Here is a 19,542-nt window from a genome sequence, read left to right on the forward strand (position 1 = left end):
TCTTAGTTAAGCGGCAGTTATTCCTAAACCAGCTGTATACCCAAATCACCACAAAGAGACTAGGATTTATTTAATTAACCTAGAGCACAATGCTGGGCAATAGTTTCTCCATCCTAAACCTCCAAGCTTGCATAGTTTCTTACCATTCAGATTTCCTACATTTACTAGCTTTTAGTCATATCTTAGTTCTGGTTCATCTCTCCTCATAGTTCCAAGTCCTCTCCAACTCCTCCCACTCACTTCTTTCTCCTCCCTTCTGGACCAGGATGTCCCACCCTGTTCTCTCCATCGGTCAGCACTGGCTGGTTGATTTATTGAAAATACAGAGAACCAACGGTGGCATGTTCACACAAACTTGAGACAGGTGATGCTTAGAATAAACATCACAGTGCAACGTCTGGATTGAAACCAGACGGTGGGGTAGAGAAATCAGCATGTGAATGAACAAGGGTAAACTGTATACCTTCCACAAGAACATTACGCCAACATAAAACCCAGTACATTAATGACTGACTCCTGTTGGTCTGGGCAATAGAGCAATTCTCACCATCACTGGCTGTTTCCTTCTGTACTTATCAATGTTCTACTACACTCCTGTGTCCAACCTTTTTTTTTTTTTTTTTTAGACTGTTTATCTCTACATAGGCCTGACTTTCCTAGAACTTCCTACATACACCAGGCTGGCTTTGAACTCACAGAGATCCGCCTGCCTCTGCCTCCTGAGAGCTGAGACTAAAGGTGTGCACCGCCACAAACTACCCTAGCATTTCAGTATTATCTACTCTATAAACTTCTTGTTCTTGAGGCATTGTCTTGCTTTGGCGTCTGGCGTCTTGGAACTCCTGAGCATGTGGTTCTCCTGCTTCATCCTTTCGAGGAGCTGAAAGTGCAGGCAAACGGCATGACCATGCCTAACAGCCTATGACATTCTTGAAGGCAGAACTAATTGTTCTCATCCTTTCAGACTTAATATAGCTTACTATATGTCCACATATTTCTGAGTGGGTAGGCTTCAGACAGGGCCTCACTGTGTTGCCCGGCTATCTTGGAACTTACTCTATAGACCAGGCCTCAAACTCAGAGAGGTTCACAGATTAAGGGCACATGCTGCCACATATATACCTGGCATGTCCATTTACAGGCCAAAAACTGGTGGTGGGGTGCACAAGCCTGAACTAAGAGTGCATGACAGTGAGGGATGGAGAGAGGGCTCAGAGTTTGAGAGCACCGGCTGCTCTTCCAGAGGGCCCAGGTTTGACTCCCAGCAACCACTCCAGGCCCAGGGCATCTGACACCCTCTTCTGGCCTCCGTGGGCACCAGGCATGCACATGGTACACAGACATACAGGCAGGTAAAACACACACACATACATATAACACATAACAAAAAAAAAATCAAAATTTATATTAAATTTAAAAATATTTAAAAGAGTGTACAACAGTGAATAATAACTGTGAACTCTTCCATATGGTATAATAGTGCTAATTTATTCCTCTAGCACAGCGGTTTTCAACCTGTGGGTTGCAACTCCCTGGAGGGGGGCGGTCAATGGACCCTTTCCCAGGGGTTACCTAAAACCATGGAACAACACAGATATTTATATCATGATTCCTAACAGTAGCAGAATTACAGTTATGGAGCAGCAATGGAAATAACTTTCTGGTTGGGGTCACCACAGCCTGAGGAGCCATGTTAGAGGGGCGCAGCTTTCGGAAGGGTGAGGACCTTCGGTCTAGCAGCAATACAGTCTAAACACGATTATGAGAGCATCTTCAGCCTGTGTGACAGCAGCCTCTCCTCCCCTGGCTCTGGGGGCAGAGACCAGCCAACGCTAAGCATGGCACTGGCTTGTTTTTCTCTAAAACACCTCTGGCCACAGCCACGTCTGTTCGAGGCTTAGGTATGCTGTCACCTACTGCTGCCGTCCTCCTGCCTCTGCCTCTCAAGTGCTGGGACCACACACACAGACCACTGTGTCCAGCTTCACAGGCACATTTAAATACCGACAGACCACCCTAGGTCCACTTACTCCCAGAAATGTCTAGTTCTCATGACACAATAATAAATAACTTAATAAATAACTGCCGGCCAGCACCATTACCAACATGAGTGTAAATGCATGTTATTTATTAAATTGTAAATGAGATACTTTGTTTCAAACGCAAAGAAGGAAACAAACGCACACTTCTTATATTGTGTAAATTTGTCGAAGAATTATGAATAGACTTGAGAATCCTGGTGGAAGACAGGAATGTGCTCTGGAGCTTATGGAAGCCAGGGACTTGGGAAGGCCACCGTAGGCCTCTAGCCTGCTGGAGGCCTCCAGGGTCTATAGGCACAGACACCTCAGCCTAAGAGTCCTCAACTCGCAGACAATGTCCTGTTGCGTCCGCAGAGAGAAGAGCCCTGGCTGAGAGGACGAAGTCCCGCTGTCACTGGAGAGAAGAAGTCAAGTATGGATGCTTCCACTTCAGGAGGGCATGCCAATTCCCTTCCCAAGTACACCATTATCTTGCACCAGCAGAGAAGGAAGGGGAGAGCCGATGGGTTGGCTGGCTGGGATCACATCTTGGGGAAGCTGGCCAGGCTGGTGATGCCGCAGGCATTGTTCTTGTTTCGAGCCAAGAGAACATATCCTTTGTTCCCCCAGGTTTCTCCCCAGCTGTAGAACCAACCAAAAATACTTAGCATCTTAAGTTATATAGTCCTTAAAATACTTCCTGTATTCTGCTGGGTGCCGATAATATTAAAAAAAGAGTAAGGTGGGTTTTATTTTTAACAAGTGTTAAAGAAGGCAGGTAGTGGTAGTGCACGCCTTTAATCCCAGCACTCGGCACGCAGAGACGGGAGGAGCTCTGTGAGTTTGAGGCCAGTCTGGTCTACAGAGTAAGTCCCAGGACAGCCAAGGCTACAAAGAGGAACCCTGTCTCAAAAAAGAAAAAAAGTCAAGACGTGGAAAGAAGGCATGTATGTTATCCAGGTTGGTTTTGTACCAGTTAGTGTTAACTGTCAACTTAACAGAGTCTAGAGCCAGTTGGGAGATGGACCTCTGAGAATTGTCTTAATTATGTTAACTGATGCGGAGGACTCTTCCCTGGGCAGGTCCTGGACTGCGTGAAATAAAGAGAGCCAAATACTAGCATGTGTTCATCATTTTTGTCACTCTGTTCCTGATTATGGATGTGCTGTGACAGCAGCTTCGAGCTCCGGCTGCCGTGACTCCCCTGCCATGATGGATGGTAGCTCGGAACTGTAACATAAGCCCTTTCTTCCTCAGTTGCTTTTTCAGAATATTCCATCACAGCAACCAAAGACACCAAGACAGGTCTTAAAGACACTAGACATTGTTTCTGGTCAAGACGAAAAGCCAGAGGCAGGCGGGTCTCTGGGAGTTTGAGGTCAGCTGGATCTACTTAGAGACTTCCAGGAGAGCTACAGTAACATAAAGAACCCCCGTCTCAGGTGGCGGGTTGGGAGAAAAGGCTTGGTGGTGCATATTTGTAATTCCAGCAACACTTAGGAGGCACAGCAGGTGGATCTCTGTGAGGTCCATCCTGACGTGCTCTAGGCAGCAAGTTCAGGCCAGCAGAGGCTACATAAGGAGGCCCTGTCTCAGAAAGCAGAAGGAGAAGAAGGAAGGAGGCTAGAGGGGAGGAAAAGGGGGTGGGGAGAGAAAAACACAATATGAGAAGTGGTGTTTGAGGCTGAAGCTGAAGGCTGAGTAGACTTGAGATCTGAGGGAATGGTGGGACGGTGGAAGGAAGTGAAACAAATGATGTATGAAAAAGTATGATGTGCTATGACAATGTGGCTCAGAAACACATGACAGACTGAAGTGGGGGACAGAGCTGGAGAGAGATTAAGAGAAGGTTGAAGATTCCAGGGCCATATTGAGCTCAAGGCTAGCCTGAGCTACAGGAAACCCTGTCTCAAAAAATCAAAGCCAACCAACCAACCAACCAACATTGGGCTGCATGATCTTTGCTGTCAGTCTAAGGAGGTTTTAGCTTTACTCTGCAGCAGGACAGATTTCCGAGGAAGTCAGATGACCGAGACTGCCAGGAATGAACACACAGACTGTATGTCAGTTAAGTCTGACTCGGCTGCAAGAGACCGGCACCAATCTGCCCATCTGTTCCCGTGCAACTAAGCATCTTGCTCCAGGAGCAGCTGTCCAGCATGTACTGCGAATAGGACATCACACGTTACTTTCATAACATGAGCCTGAAGGGACTATCAGGAAGCTGGAGGTGAGGCTTACGAAGGTTGTTACATGACAGGGGCAGTGTCCCCACAATTACCTGTTTTTAATTATCCAGTATTTGTTTCCCTTCTGGACGCCATAGCCTACCACCAACATCGCATGGTTCACATCATAGCTGTTGCAATTTTCATCATAGTACACACCTACAAAACAGACTGTGAATGAGGTTCTCTGCAAGCTAAGGGGGCCCTTTGTGATCCCTGGCGTCAGGGCTTCCAGCTGAGAGGCCCTGCCTGCAGCAGCTGCCACCATGTGTAACCGATGGGGTGAGGCACTCTGGGGTCCTGGGGCCACACCCACATCCTGGAAGAGAGGGCTCGGCAGGAAGAGGTCCTCACCTCTGCTGTAAAACTGGAAAGACTGCAGGCTTGCGTCAATCGCCACGGAGATGGGTCCTACCCGGGCCACTGCTCTCTTGAGGGCTTTCTCGTTGCCCACGGGAATCTCTCTGTACCCTCTGCATTTAGCTGCCTTTGCTGTTGCGTTGTACATACAACTTTCTTCCTGGGGAGGAAACCAACGGTGAAATAGGATGATAGCTAATCAACTGGCAATGAGTTTGCAAGAAGTTCAATATGTTAGAGGCAACGAACTAGTTTTCAGGTCTTACCATTTTAGAAAGCTATGAAAAGAAGCCAAGTATGGTGATGTACACTTATAATCCCAGCAATCAAGAGGCTGAGGCAGGAGGACTGCCACGAGTTCAAGGCCAGTCTAGGCTACATGGTAGGATCCTGTCTCAAAAACAAAACAAAATAAAAAAATATGAAAAAAAAAAAAAAAAAGTCAAGTGGTTTCCTGCTTTCTAGCACTCAGAAGAATCAACTCCAAAAGAAAAGGAGACTGTTTCCTTTTTATTTATTTATTTATTTGCTTCTGTGTATCTTGTGTGTGTGCACACTCTCTTGATGGCTAGAAGAAAGCACTGGGTCCCTGGGAGCTAGAGTTACAGGCAGTTGCGAGCTGCCTGAAGTGGGTGCCGGGAACAGATTTCAGGTTGTTTGGAAGAAAAAGCAAGTATTCTATAACCGCCGAGCCATCTCTCCAGCCCTGCATCATCACCATCTTAGTCTTCTTTTACTTATTTATTTTTTGAGACAGTTTACCATGTAGCCTAGGCTGGCCCTGAACTCACTTCCTGGCTATACGGTGATGACCCCAAACTGCTGACCCCCTGCCTCCACCTGCATGTGCTGGGGTGACAAGCCTGCCTCACCTCTCCCAGGTGAGAGACTGTTTTTACTGATGCAGAAGATTTTTAAAATAAGAGGTGTTTTGAAAAAAAGAAAACACAAATTATCTTCTGCCTGTGTGCTATGTGTAAGCTTCAGGGGTCAGGAAGGTACTGGATGCTCTGTGGGGGAGGGTCTGTCCACACTGAGCCCAGCTCAAGAGATGGGCTTGACTTTCTGTACACCACTCAAGGATGCTAGCATGAGGTGAAGAGTTTTAGCTGGATCTTATGTTTCCACCAGAGACAGAAATAAGTATACAACATGGCATGAAAACAAGCAACAACTAAGTAATTCAGCTTGTGGCCTTCCAAGAGTGTGGAGGCTCTGCAGGCCTCGATAAAACAGGAAGTCTCTGTGACAGCGGATTCTCCTACACACTAGACCTTTCCCACCCTGAGGTTTTATGCAAAAGAATACATATTGAAATAATGACAACAAGAGAGAGGTACCAACAGTACTGCCAGCTTTTGATGGGATGGTCTAAGTTACAGTGATTTCTCGGAGTCTGTGCTCTGCCATGTGATTCCAGCTTTTGATGGGATGGTCTAAGTTACAGTGATTTCTCGGAATCTGTGCTCTGCCATGTGATTCCGGTATTAAACTGTTCAGTTGACTCACACAGAGTGGCACATCCCTGTTTGCAATCATAGCATGATACAAGAGGATCCCAAACTCCAGATTAAAAAAAAAAAAAAAGGAGGAGGAGGGGAAAGAATGAGAAGAAGCACAGATGGAATATATGATCTACAAATGAAATAAAGTTTTGTGAATGGACTCGAAAGAATGTCAGGGCCTAACATGCTAGACTTTGACCCCACCACCCAGGAGGCAGAAGGACTAGATCTCTGGGTGACCCCCCACCCCAACTCCAGAACAGAAACAGACAAACCAACATTTCTTACAAACTGGTTGATGCGGTGCTGGGTAATTCATGCACACCTATTTTTGCAGAGGACCCAGATTTGGTTCCCAGTACCCACGGGGTTGTTCAAAAGCATATGTAACTTCAGTTCCAGGGGATCCCCATGTCCTTCTAACCTCTGGGGTACCAGGCACACACATAATATATGTGCATACACGCAGGCAGAACACTCATATAAAATAAAAAGTAATCTTCTAAAAAGATTCAAGTTGTCAACTGTCAAGTGACTAATGATTAGTTCTTTAGTATATACTTTTCTCAAATATATCCTTTACTTGGTGAGCGGGAAGTGTGTCAAATAATGTCAGAATTAACAGGCAACAGATTAGACTTTCTCTCCTTCTTCACCATTTTCTTTTTTTTTTTTTTTTCTCTCATCCTCCTGTCACAGAGGGTCCCATGGAGCTCAGGCTGGCTACCCCTGATTCACCACATAGTTTAGGTTGGTCTTGAACTCCTGATCCCCCTGCCTCCACCTCCCATGTGCTGGAGGCATGCACACGAGGTCTCTCACTATCAGTTTAGAAGGACCAGGAAATACACTGAGGAAGCCCTGAGTGTGACTCAGCTAGATTTCTCATATACTGGGGGTAGCAGTATAATTTTTGGCAAACAGTTTGATATGATAGAGTAAATTTAAAGATACATATGCCTTAATACCCAGGCGATTATGTTCCAAAGTTATACCCCCTAGGATGCGTGTCCCATGGGTGCATGGAGGAAAGGCACTAGGTAAGCAGACCTGGCAGGCGGATCTTGTTTGGGGTGCTGGTAAGACGGCCTGATAACTGAAGCTTGATCTGCAGGACCCGTGGTGGAAGCAGGGAAGCCAGAAAATTCTTCTCTGGCCTTCACATGCATGCTATGACACGAGCCCACTTGCATGTACAAACACACACCATATATGCAAATATATACACTAATGCATTCTGTAAAATCTTAGTATGAATTTGAGTGTGTGGTGCTATCTCCCTAACTCTCAAGGAGCAGCCTAAGAAAGCACACAGAGTACACACTCTAGCACATAGTCGCCAACACCTTTATCACTGGAACCTGCTGTTCCTCTTTCAAAGGTCCAAATCACAAAGCTTTCTATTACCCATCAGTCCCAACAATATCAACAAGGTCAGGGAGCAGCCAAGCGCAGAGGCACACACCTTTAATCCTAGCCCTTGCGGAGGCAGAGAGGTGGATCTCTGCGATCTCAAGGCCAGCCTGGTCTACAAAGTGAGTCCAGGACAGCCACAGTGACACAGAGAAACCCTGTCTCAAAACAAAACAAAAAAGCCATGGGGCTGGAGAGATGGCTCAAAGTTTTCTCATATTATGAGAATTTTGGCCTTCTATGGTAAATAATTATTTGAAGAAAACAGGATAGGCATGCCTGGGACCCAGGCCTATGAATGCAGCACTTGTAAGCTCAAGCCAAGAGTTCAGGGATGTCCTCAGCTACACAGTGAGTTTAAGGCTAACACAGGCTACACGAGATTGTCTCAAAATTTTAAAAGGAAAGAGAGAAAGGAAAAAAGGAAGGAAGGAAGGAAGGAAGGAAGGAAGAAGGAAAGAAGGAAAGGAAGGAAGGAAGAAAGGAAGGAAGGAAGGAAGGAAGGAAGGAAGGAAGGAAGGAAAGAGAGAGAGGGAGGGAGGGAGGGAGGGAGGGAGGGAGGAAGGAAGGAAGGAAGGAAGGAAGGAAGGAAGGAAGGAAAGAAAGAAAGAAAGGGAGGGAGGAAGGAAGGGAGGGAGGAAGGAAGGAAGGAAAAGGAACGAAAGCAGAACACAGCAACAGAAAACAAAGTCTTGCTGGGGGAAGAGCCATCACAGGCCGCACACTGTGGTGTGGTCTCACCTGCCCCACGTAGGGATAAGCGTCTTCAGAGTCAATGCCCCCGTTCTCCTGCACATACCGGAAGGCATTGGTCATGTAGCCACCTCCACAGCCATTATTCTCAGACACACAGTCCACGAGATTCTGGGGACTCAGGTTTAAGAGCTTGCCAGTTTTCTTCTTGAGCTGGCCCTCCAGGGCACCCGCAGAGCTAAAAGCCCAACAGGAACCACACTCCCCCTGAGAGAAGAACGAACATCAGTCAGCAGTTTTCTACCAGCCTGACAAAATTCCATGCCCTTTATGAACTGAAGCACCAGCGCTGCCTCTGTTGTGAGGCCTTGTCATCATCCCCGTTGATAACAGTGGTGGCCACTGTTCCCTGTAACTGAAGTCAAGTACATACAGTACTTTACAGCTTTGGAGACAGTTCTCCTGAGTTCTGACCCATGTTTCTGCACACTAGCTATGTGACCTTGATCAGTTACTGATCGTCTCTGAGCCCGTTTCCCTACCTTTAAAATGAGAGTAAGCTGGGCTTGGTGGAACACGTGTGATTCCATCGACTGAGAGGTAGAGCGCGAGAGGGTCGGGAGCTCAGGGTCACCTCGGCCTCAGCCTGAGTGGGAGGCCAGCCTGGGCATGAGACCTTGTCTCAAAACAACACAAAGAGTGAGAGGTGCTTCAGGTGAGTGGGCTCCTGTGAGTGCTGCATAGTGCTGCATATTTGCATAGTAATCTCTCAGAAAGTGTCTGCTCTCCTGCTTCTAGAACGTTCTCTTTCCCAGAGTTTCTTTTTTTTTTTTTTTTTTAAGAATAAGAGTTTCTTGAGGAGGAGGAAGGCTACACCTTAGATCCTGAACCTTTAGCGCTGTAGCTTAGAACTGAGTTTGTTTGGTTCTAGGAGAGGGATACTGTTCGCTAAATGTTAGATCAGATATTCCTCTCATTGCCAGCATACCCCTGTGCTGGTGGGGTCCTAGAAAGAGATTCTTCTGCAGCTCAGAATCTAAGATTGTAAAAACCTTTCTTGGGGGAAGAGTTCTCTGTGTCCTGGTAATTGCAATTTCAGAATTTATTTTCTCAAATATTTCTATATGAGCTCAAAAGTATACATTAAAGTGCTTGTTGTAACCGTGTGTGTAAAATTTTAAAAGTAGAAAAAGCCGGGTGCAGTGGTGCAGGCCTGTAATCGCAGCACTCAGGAGATAGAGGCAGGCAGATCTCTGTGTAGCCAAGGCTACACAGAGAAACCCTGTCTCCAAAAACCAAAAATAAATAAGTAGAAAAACTCCAGATATTCAAAATAGGTAATAAGCAATAGACTATGCCATATTCTGATTGTATGACATATCAAAGTTCAGGCCAGATTACCCCCACACAAGAAAGCACCTGGTTTTTGACTGGAGTAACGTATCCTTTCTTCCGATAGTCAATGGAGTCTGGGACTCTGCCTTCCCACTCTGGGGTGTAGAGAGTATCGTTACTGTGGGAACCGGAGGGTGGCAACTTGAGTCCAGTCATCTTCTGAACCACTTCTTCACTGGTCTGAGACAAAAGAGGGGGTCAAGCATCAGGAGCGCCCAGGGTGAAGACAGTGGGTGGGCCCGGATCTGAGAGGCAGCTCACCATGTCTCCCAAGTGATTCATGGCCAGTTCGTATGTGTGGACACCGAGGGAGGCCTCAAGATTATGGATGGAAATTTGCTTCAGGTTTTTCTCCCAAATTAAACGCCGAGAGATTTCATCTGCCTAATGGGACAGTTAGTAAATTTGTAATTGTATGTGGTTATATAGGGAGGTTTTAGGAGAAAAGATACAACATATGCAGAAAAAGCTTACAATCTAGGTGGGGAACTTTAGGATCTTAAAAGCACACACAAACACTTCTGCAAAGCTCTAGGGAAATCGTAGAATAGCATTACTACGAGGGTAGTCTCCGAAAGAGCTTTCCCCACGTAGACACCACACAGCCCCATCTGGGGTACCAAGCACTGGACTCGGTACTTGAACATGAGATCTGCTCCTGAGCTGCCCCTTCAGCTGTCTGTCTGGAAAGCAGACAGATGGACTGAAGCACAGAAGCAGAAGCCAGCCGGAGAGTCAGAGAACAGGGGCTGCTTCCTTGGGGTTAGGCGCGGTGTTAAGATTGAGGGAAAGCTAGCCACCAAGGCAGAGGCGCAGGCCCCAGCCCTCTTCCGTGCTCCCCAGCACACCTTGCGGTTATACTGCTTTCTGTGCGTCTTCTTCCATAGCTCCCACTGCGAGTCCAGCATTTCTTCAGGGTACAGAGCAAAGCTCACCGTGGGTAGAAGCAGAAACTTAAACGCCCACATCCTGGAGAAAGGAATAACTAGGGGAGATTTCCACTGGCAGAATGTTCACAGGCTGGCTTAGGATGTGGAAATGACAGCAGACACACTGCTAAGAAAGTGGCTTTTAACCTTTTAAGAGCTAGAAAAATAAGTCCTTTCTACCAGAAAATTGCATATACATGCATTAATCCTAAGCGATCAAAAAAACCCAAGAGAATGACACCATATGTGCATGTGCACACACACACACACACACACACACACACACACACACACACACACGCATACTTTTAGAACCAGTCTTGCTATGTAAGTCTTGGATGGCCTTGAGTTCACTATGTTGACCAAGATGGCTTTGAATTCGAAGCTCTGCTTCCCTCCAGCCTGCTGGATTAAAGGCATGGGCCACTGTGCCCAGCCTAAGAATCCCTTCTTTTGAACTTTGAGGCAGGAAAGCTTGGCTGTATGTGGAAGACAGACCAAAAATTGCAGGCAGTTTTTATGATAAAACGATGGACAGAAGCTGGGGGAGTGCTGGAATACCTGATTTCAGTACCTTAGACAAGCAGAGGTGGGAAGCTCGTAACCGGGCAGGGTTAGCACCGCTCTTCCCTCGCACCCCAATGAGGGTGCACGTGAACAGAATAAGCACAGTGGGGATGTGGTTAGATCCAGAGCTCCAGCTAAAGTGGGCTTCATGCTCTGCTCATGCTATCCGTCCTTCCTTGCCTAGACCCAGATCTTGCCAGGACTAACTTGGACAGCATCTGTGGTCTGTTCACTGTGTCTTCATTTGCCTTATCCATGTCTTTCCTCATGCCCTCTCCCTGTGAAGGCAGGAAACTGTTCTAATCTTAACCAGATGCTATGAGTAAGTAGCTTCCACCCTCCCCCCAACAGAGACGAGGCTGTTTCACAGGGTGAAAGCCTCAGACTCATGATTGGAAACTCGGGGTGGAAAAATAATATTCTGTAATGACCAAGTTTGCAGCTCACAGATTTTTAGGAATTTTCTCTGGCTCCATTAATTTCTTGCATTGGCTTTATTGCAAGTTCTTAAGTTTAAAAACTACTTCCCCGTCTCCAGCACAATCATATGTGTTGTGCAACGCTGGCCACAGAAAAATGCAGCCAGCGTTGCACAAGTCTTTGCAAAGCCACAGAATATCCAGCACAGCATTTAACACTGAGTGTTTCAGGCATGGAGATGGCTGTTAACTTCTCTTCCTCAGGAGTCGGTTTATTCTTGGGTTACACAGAAATCCAGGAGTCCACTTTTGAGACACGTTTATGAAACCCTCATCCTTTGCTTTTACCAACAACCACATATTCACACACACACACACACACACACACACACACACACACACACACAGGATAAATACGGTTATACACAGAATCCTAAAGATTTCCAGACAGATTGCCAGAAAATGTACTAAGGAGTATGTTTTCATTCAGGGAACTTAAGCTATTTGATCCCCAATTTACTATATCCTTTTTCTTTCTTTTTTTTTTTTTTATTAATTACACTTTATTCACTTTGTATCCCCCCATAAGCCCCTCTTTCCTCCCCTCTTTTTCTTCTTTTTTAAAATTATTATCATTATTACAATTATTCAATTTGTATTCCTTTCTCTTCTTGAAAGAAGGTTAACTGGTAGGAAGGAGACAAAAGATCTAGACGTTAAGAACAACATTACCTGCTGTTGAAAATCTGTTGTCTCGGCTCCTTTCAGGCAGGAAGTGTGGCTACTGTGAGCGGAAGACTAAGGGTGCTAGATTTATTCCGTCAGGATTGCGGAAGTCAACTCCAGCAGTGGCTGGAAAATTTGGATAAGGGAGGGAGGCAGGGATAGAATGAGAAAGGGGGTTAGGAAGGACGCACATTTGCAGGGTTTGTGTGTACAGAATCGTGCGCCAGGGTGGAGAGTTGCTTAATGTTCAGTTTCGTCTGACTGTCTTCGGGGGCAAAAATAAGACAGCACATTATTCAAATTGAGGCTTTAGTGGAGAAACGAAAACACAGCCCTGCCTCTGCCCTTCCTCAAAATACCTGACTGGGGAATTCCATCTTTCTCTAACCTTCCAGTCATGACCCACCTCCCTTACCCTGATGTTTTTCAACTTTGTGTCAGATCCTCTTTTGGGATGCCAGGGGGCAAAGGGGTGGGGTCGGGGCTCAAGCTTAGAAAACAGTTAATTATGGCATTGTAAGGCTCCAACCTAAACTTTTTAAAAAAAACTTCATGACTAGTTAGTGTTAACTGCTTCTGGGCAGGAAGGTTTTTTGTTGTTTTTTTTTAAAGATTTATTAATTATGCATACAGTCTTCTGCATACATTTATGATTGCAGGCCAGGAGAGGGCACAAGAGAAGGTACCAGATCTCATTATAGATGGTAATAAGGCACCGTGTGGTTGCTGGGAGTTGAACTCAGGACCTCTAAGGAAGAGCAGCCAATGCTCTTAACCTCTGAGCCATCTCTCCAGCCCAGAAAGTAGCTTTTCTAACCCATGATGGCTGTGCAGAGGGAGGCACTACCCACAAAATCCAGGTGAAATGGTTTAAAAGTGGCCAGAGAGTTGAGCTTGTGTGGTGCAGGTCTGTGATCCCAGCTACTCAGGAAGCTAAAGCAGAGTTATGATTGGTTGTGGGCACACCTTTACCCTCGTACTGGGCGGCAGGTGGCTCTTTGTGAGGTCAAGACCACATCAGTCTACAGAGTGAGTCTCAAGGGGTTATACAGTGAGGTCCTGTATCTGATGACAGCAGACTCAAGTTCAGGCATAGCCTAGGAAACTTAGTGAAATCCTGTCTGGAAATCAAAAGTTGAAAGAGGATTGAGGCCCCCCCATCAGTGGACTTGGAAAGGGACAGGGTGGAGATGAGGGAGGGAGGGTGGGATTGAGAGGGAATGAGGGAGCAGGATACAGCTGGGATACAGAGTTAATAAAATGTAACTGATAAGAAAAAAATAAAATTATAAAAAATTGCTATTAAAAAAAAAAAAAGAGGATTGAGGAACGTGGCTCAGTGGTGGTGTGCTTGCCTACTATCATGAGGCCCAAGGTACAACGCCCAACACAGCGCTCAGGGAGGAAAGTGACGCTGCACCCAAGGCAGTGCAGATTTACAACGATTCAGCAGCAGCAGCGAGCTGCCGGATACACATGTGACTAAACTCTCAGGTGGAGGGATGTCTGAAGAGCACTGTGTCTCAGTCACGAAAGACCCCCACGAGGTCCAGTCATAGAGTCCAAATGCTTCCCCAAAAGCCAGGCATGTGACAGGTCATAAGAGCCTAGCTCGGCCAACCACAGCCCTAAATGCCCTGGAATAAAAAGGGCATTACCACAAATCTAGATTGAGTTTCCAGCCGGATCCCTCACATAGACCCAAGTCCTGCCTGCCCCTGGTTTTCTAGAGGGATCAATGAAGCCCAGGTCCACATTTGAACAACTTGAAGTTTACAACTCCCTTTGTCCACTTAACTGGGAGGACACACTGGGAAGAGCAGCCTCAAATCCCAAGAGCACTTCCCAGCTACTTCTAAGGCACTGGGCAACCCCCGCTCCCTGAGTGTGACGGGGGTGTCTCTACCAGCCTTACTCAGGATGTGTCAGGGTCAGGAGGGAAGGAGAGGAAGAGCATGCTGAGTGATCAGGGGCCTATGAGCCCTAACTCCTGAAACTGAGACTCAGCTATGCTTTCTGCTTGGGTGTTTGCAGCTCATTTATGAATTCTTCTAGTTGTACATGTCTGTCACTTATGAACTGTAAAGGGGAAAGGAAGTCGCAATCAAGATCACACAACACAATAAACTTTATAAAAGAAAAAATACTTTGTTTTAAAATCTTTGCTACATGTCATCATTTTTGCCACTGTAAGGCTTAGCACAGATGGCCAACAAGAAAAAACAATCAAAAATAAAACCCTGAAGGTAAAGCAGAACAAACCCCTCAGAGTGGCTTCCCCCCTCCCCTTCTTCAAAAGCCCTGTGATAACTGTACATTATAGTTCAGATCACATTTAAAAACAAGTTGATTATTAAAAAACAAGTATTTCATTGGAAACCCAACTTTTTGGTTTTGTAAATTGATATAAATATATATATATATATAATGTATGTATACTGTATGTGTGCACACAGAGTAAAAAAATAGCCTCCTTTCTCACTCTATTGCCTGGCACCAGACTGGAGACAAATGGAGGGAAACTGAGTAATCATCCCCTCAGTCTCTCCATCTGGGCTCCTCTCCCCAATGAGTGCTCTTAATAGATCTTTTCTGTTATTAATTTAATCTTTGACAGGAGCCAACTTTTACGAAAAGAGGCTGCTGATTTATGAGCCTCACCTGAGGAAGGCAAAGGAGCGCAGTAATGTGTCTGCATTCTATGGCTGTAATTATCAGGTGATCCTGCTGGGATCTGAGTCTACCTAATGCAGACCTCTGTTTATGCTCCGAAGCAAAACCCAACATCAAGATTGGAGAGGGAGCAAAGACAGACAGACTTCGGGAAGATCTACATGTCGTTTGGTGACAAGAAGGAGAGGCTTCTGTGCAGGAGGGCTTCTATTTGGTTTATAATCTTTCACTCAAATAGCTGATCCAAGAAGTTGAGTTTCCATGCAGAATACCTCTCCAGAACACATGTGTGACTCACAGAAAATGCAGCATTATCGTTATGGGCAAATCTGGGATTTGTGACAGTGTTTGTCTAGCCAGCCTATTTTGGTAATATCCGCAGATCTTCCAGATAAGTTGAGAGCACCAAAGAGCACAAGTAATCCAGCTTGATCACTGAATGTGTTCTGTTATAGACCAACCCTATCAACAGAAGACTGTATGTTAGCCTATAGTTTCATTTTGGCTGGGTATGGGTTTAAGTGCAGCAAAGACTTAACTTAAATACTCTTTGGCTGCAATACTAAATAGAAAAATACCTGGAAAAATTAACTTCTTAGGACTCTTTGAAGAGCAAGCAGAAAGGCTAAGAAAATCTGGGACAAAATTTGCATATACTCCCTAATAGGGAGAAAGAACAAAACATAGGAGCTCAAACACATGCATGCACGCGCGCATACACACACTCTTTCTCTCTCTCTCTCTCTCTCTCTCTCTCACACACACACACACACACACACACACACACACACACACACACACACATTCACACTCTTTCATGTTTCTTTCCAGGGGATTAATCACTTCCTAAAGCTCCACATAGATCTACCATATTTCATGATCCTCAGTTATGAGGATATTTCTCCTCTCCTTGCCTCTATTCAGAATTTCTATCCAAAACAAGCCATAGTATCCAAGACAATTAGTGGCTGTCAGGTTCTTCTATTCTGCCCCTTGACTCCAGCACAATTCATTTCTGTGCAACTTCTGGTCAGAAGACATGAGTTCTAACCTCACCTGTCCTCAAATTTCCAGAGGATCCTAAAAGCCTGGGAAATTAATTTAATTTCTTCTATAATGTCACTTCAGAAAGTCAAGGGGTGAAGGGGTACACATATATCAGGGGTGAGGGAAGGGAAGGGAGAGGAACTTTTATTCTGTTTACAAAAGATTTGCTTTAAAAACAAACAGTGATTTCCCCGCCCTTATCCTCACCCCAATAGTTCTATTCTGAGAAGGGGGGAAACATAACTAGATCAGGAAATTCTTCATTGCTGTAGCTGTTGCTCTGATCTCCCAGCATGGACAGCATTTCCTAAGGGAAAAGGTTAGATTTGGTCATATATCCTTATTTTTATTGCGTTCCCCCCTAGTACCCCCACACATAAATCACCGTTCCTGAGCTGCAAAAGCCCGTGCTATGCTGAGCTCTCTTAACCTTCCTCTTCCGAGAACCAACTCCTCACACTTCAGCCTTTTTCCTAGTCTCTTTTCTATCTTCCTCCTCTAGTTCCTTTATTATCCCTTTTGCTGGTCCTTGATATTTTCAATGGAAGAAAATGCACATGCCAACATTTCATTTAACCCCTACAGACGTATCAGAAATGTAAATAATCACATTTGTTTCCAACCAAACCCTATTTTGCCTTTTTTTTGGTCTTTCTGACTAGCTTGTTCTCTAAGTTGACATCATTCAATCTTGCAGCTCCCTCAGGAGAAACAGATACTTATAACTATAATCAGCATGTTCTACTTCATCTACTTTTTTATTATCCTATTTAAAGCTACTTTGAGATGTGGATCTTTGTTCATGAGTTAAAATCATTTTCTTCAGCATCTTTCCATGTTGCTTCACATCAGCGTCTTTGCCTGGTCTGCTGAAGGGGCATGTCTATAACTGCTTCAGTTCACAACACTCATCCCTACACATCCTTTCTGTCTTCCTCCCGTGTCATTCTCCCCCCAGCCAATACCAGGCATGCTTCCTTCTCTCTGAAGTCTTCACCCACTCACCTGAAAGACCTCAGGCTGGCTAGGTGTTTGTGCTGACGTTTGCTGAACGTGCTGCTCATTGGAACTGGACCGGTGATGAGGCTGCTGGCCCTGCCACTGTGGCCAGACACCTACACCGTCTGCTGTCCGGGTCTGGAATTGTCCTGCAGTCTGTCCAGTCTCAGGAGCTAGCAATAAAGTAAGGATAAACAGCCTCAATTTATTACCTTTAATGGCGGGGAGAAACAGCACATAGCTCGACAAGAGATAGTACTTTCACACATGACACCTTCTGGTTTTCTCTCTGCTAATCAATGCCTCTTCTATTTCAAAACTCACTATCAATTTAAGCTTCATTCCCTAGATAGGATTTCTGAAGAATTCTCTGTTCATTTAAATATGCAGTCCATTAAGCATACATATTTTTTGTAGTATTATTGCTGTAAATAGTACAATAATTCACATGGTTTTTATTACAGGTGTTAAAAGTTTTTTATAGCAAGATGTTTAAAAACTATTACTGTTTTGTGTATGGTGTGTGTGAGCATGTGAGCTCAGGGTGGTCAGAGGACAGCATGGTCTGGGGACCGAATGCAGGTTTTCAGGCTCGCATGTCAAGCACTTTGTCCAATGAGACACTTAAACCTGTGTTTCTGATTTTCAAATAGACTGGGACTATGCAGCTCCTTATAATTAGGTCAGTACATACAGGACTAAGGCAAACAACTGTGACTAGCAAACCCTCATCCTTTGGTACTTTGGTTTTCCTGTTGTCCTCTTCCTTGTCTGAACTTACGGAAGTTGGATCCGCGGTTGGTGAGAGAAGGGTAGGCAGCAGCACCTGGCGACGCAGTGGGGGCCCCTGGCAGAGACATAGCACTGAAGGAGGAGGAAGTCTGAAAGTTGCTCACACCAAACTGGGAAGAACGAGTCTTGGCTGTAGCCTGGGTGGGCACCTGCTGAGGAAAACATAGCACAGGAACATAACTGAGCACTTCACTCCTGTGAGTCAATGTTCATCAACCACGCCTCTCCTCTGCACACAGGCTGGCACCTGCTCTAACTGTATACGTCTCATTAGTTCCCGGTTCCTCCTAAAACCATGTTTCTAGGTAACTGAACTAACAGTGCAAAAAGGAAATAATTACAAATTGTGATAATTATGTAATTAAGCTCAGTGGGTCATGAAACAGAGGAAAAAGACACTGAGGAGAAGAGGAATCAGTTGATAAGAGACATGAGTAAGTGTACAGTAGAAAGAGGTTATGACCAAAATACACCTACACATACATGAAAACATTAAAAAACCCATTCCTATACATAATGAACTCATAAAATTATGAGACCAACAGAGAGCATGCCATAAACTAACTGCATGTGTGTGCATGTTCAACATGTATGTGTAGGCTCACATGCACAAACACAGCAGCCAGAGATCAACATGTCTTCTACCTTAGATGTGTGCAATGGATGCGTGTGTTCATGTGCATGTTTGTGCGTAAGTGGTTGCATGCACACACAGGTACACACGGATGCCAATGATGCTGGGTAGCTTCTTTCATTACTCTCTATTCATTCATTCATCCATCCATCCATCTATTGGTTGTTTGAGGTAGGGTTTCTCTGTGTAGCCTTGGCTGTCCTAGAATTCACCCTGTAGACCAGGCTGCCTCAGATTCACAGAGATCAGCCTGCCTGTGCCTCCTGAGTGCTGGGATTAAAGGCTCCAACCTTGGTTTTTGAGATTGGGTTCTCAATGACCTTGGAGCTCACCCATATGGCTAGACTAACTGGTTAGTAAGCTCTAGAGGTCCACCTGTGTCTATCTTCCCAGTGCTGGGAATACAGGTGTGCTATTTAATACCGGAGTTACTTCCTTTGTTTCAACATTTACTTAGTGTGCATGTGTATGTGTGTCATGTGAGCACATGCATGTATGAGCATGGATCTTAGAAGATAACATGCAGGAGTGGGTTCTCTTTTCCCATCAAGTGGATCTTGGGGATTAAACGCAGGCTTGAGTGACAAGCAGGTCAGCAACAGAGCCAATTCTCAGTCCTAACAGTAGAGCTTCACAAACCAGACACCACTTTCCTCCTCCACCCAGCCTGTGTTCCACCCATTTCCAGGCTCTTCTAGAAGCATAACCGTCTTTCTTCCTATTGGGATATATTGTATTACACAAGAATTTGGTGACAACCCTTGCAGGGAAATTCATGCCCATGCTCGGTTATGTCTTTCGGTATGCTTTTCTTTAAATCTGTATTTAAAGAGCCTTTTAATAAAAACTCTAAACTGCTTCAAGAAGAAAAGGAAAAAAATTGGAAAAAAGAAACTAGAAATGAAACCTCATTATCAACCTCACCAGGAGAGACTCATGATTGACATTTTGGACGTTTTCTTGCTTTTATTTTCCATTATTTTTGTTGTTGTTGTTCTGTTCTCTCTTTTTGAGACAGTTTATCTCACTGTGTGGACCAGGCCCATCCTCTGGCCTCAGCCTCTTCTGTGCTGGGATTAAAGCTGTGTGCTGTCTATTGACTAAGAGACTAGTCATCAGCTTAACAGTGTCTGAGGAATCA

The 19,542-nt window shown here is 45.2% G+C and overlaps 2 protein-coding genes across 11 annotated transcripts in view; both read right to left on the minus strand.

The window, feature by feature from the left end:
- Nucleotides 1–1,584: 1,584 nt before the first annotated feature.
- Ctsk (cathepsin K) lies at nucleotides 1,585–12,717 on the minus strand. Its single transcript, XM_055603816.1, has 8 exons — nucleotides 12,263–12,717; nucleotides 10,464–10,584; nucleotides 9,877–9,999; nucleotides 9,640–9,795; nucleotides 8,269–8,487; nucleotides 4,604–4,769; nucleotides 4,303–4,408; nucleotides 1,585–2,663 (listed from the first exon to the last, which is right to left on the minus strand). The coding sequence occupies exons 2-8, from the start codon at nucleotides 10,581–10,583 to the stop codon at nucleotides 2,564–2,566; spliced, it is 990 nt and encodes a 329-aa protein (XP_055459791.1). The 5' UTR covers nucleotide 10,584; nucleotides 12,263–12,717; the 3' UTR covers nucleotides 1,585–2,563.
- Nucleotides 12,718–14,384: 1,667 nt separating this feature from the next.
- The window catches only part of Arnt (aryl hydrocarbon receptor nuclear translocator), a 68,815-nt gene continuing 63,657 nt past the window's right edge, over nucleotides 14,385–19,542 (minus strand). For 8 of the 10 annotated variants that reach the window (XM_055603856.1, XM_055603853.1, XM_055603854.1 and 5 more), the window contains 3 exons: nucleotides 17,757–17,919; nucleotides 16,982–17,148; nucleotides 14,385–16,283 (listed from right to left, as the gene is read on the minus strand). In XM_055603856.1, coding sequence (XP_055459831.1) covers nucleotides 16,194–16,283; nucleotides 16,982–17,148; nucleotides 17,757–17,919 — 420 coding nt within the window. In that variant the 3' untranslated portion in view covers nucleotides 14,385–16,193. The remainder of the gene's footprint in view (nucleotides 16,284–16,981; nucleotides 17,149–17,756; nucleotides 17,920–19,542) is intronic. The other 2 variants (XM_055603857.1, XM_055603855.1) reach the window with 1 other exon arrangement.

Source organism: Psammomys obesus, unplaced genomic scaffold (genome assembly GCF_907164565.1).
Source record: "Psammomys obesus unplaced genomic scaffold, mPsaObe1.curated_primary_1811, whole genome shotgun sequence".
Taxonomy (NCBI): Eukaryota; Metazoa; Chordata; class Mammalia; order Rodentia; family Muridae; genus Psammomys; species Psammomys obesus.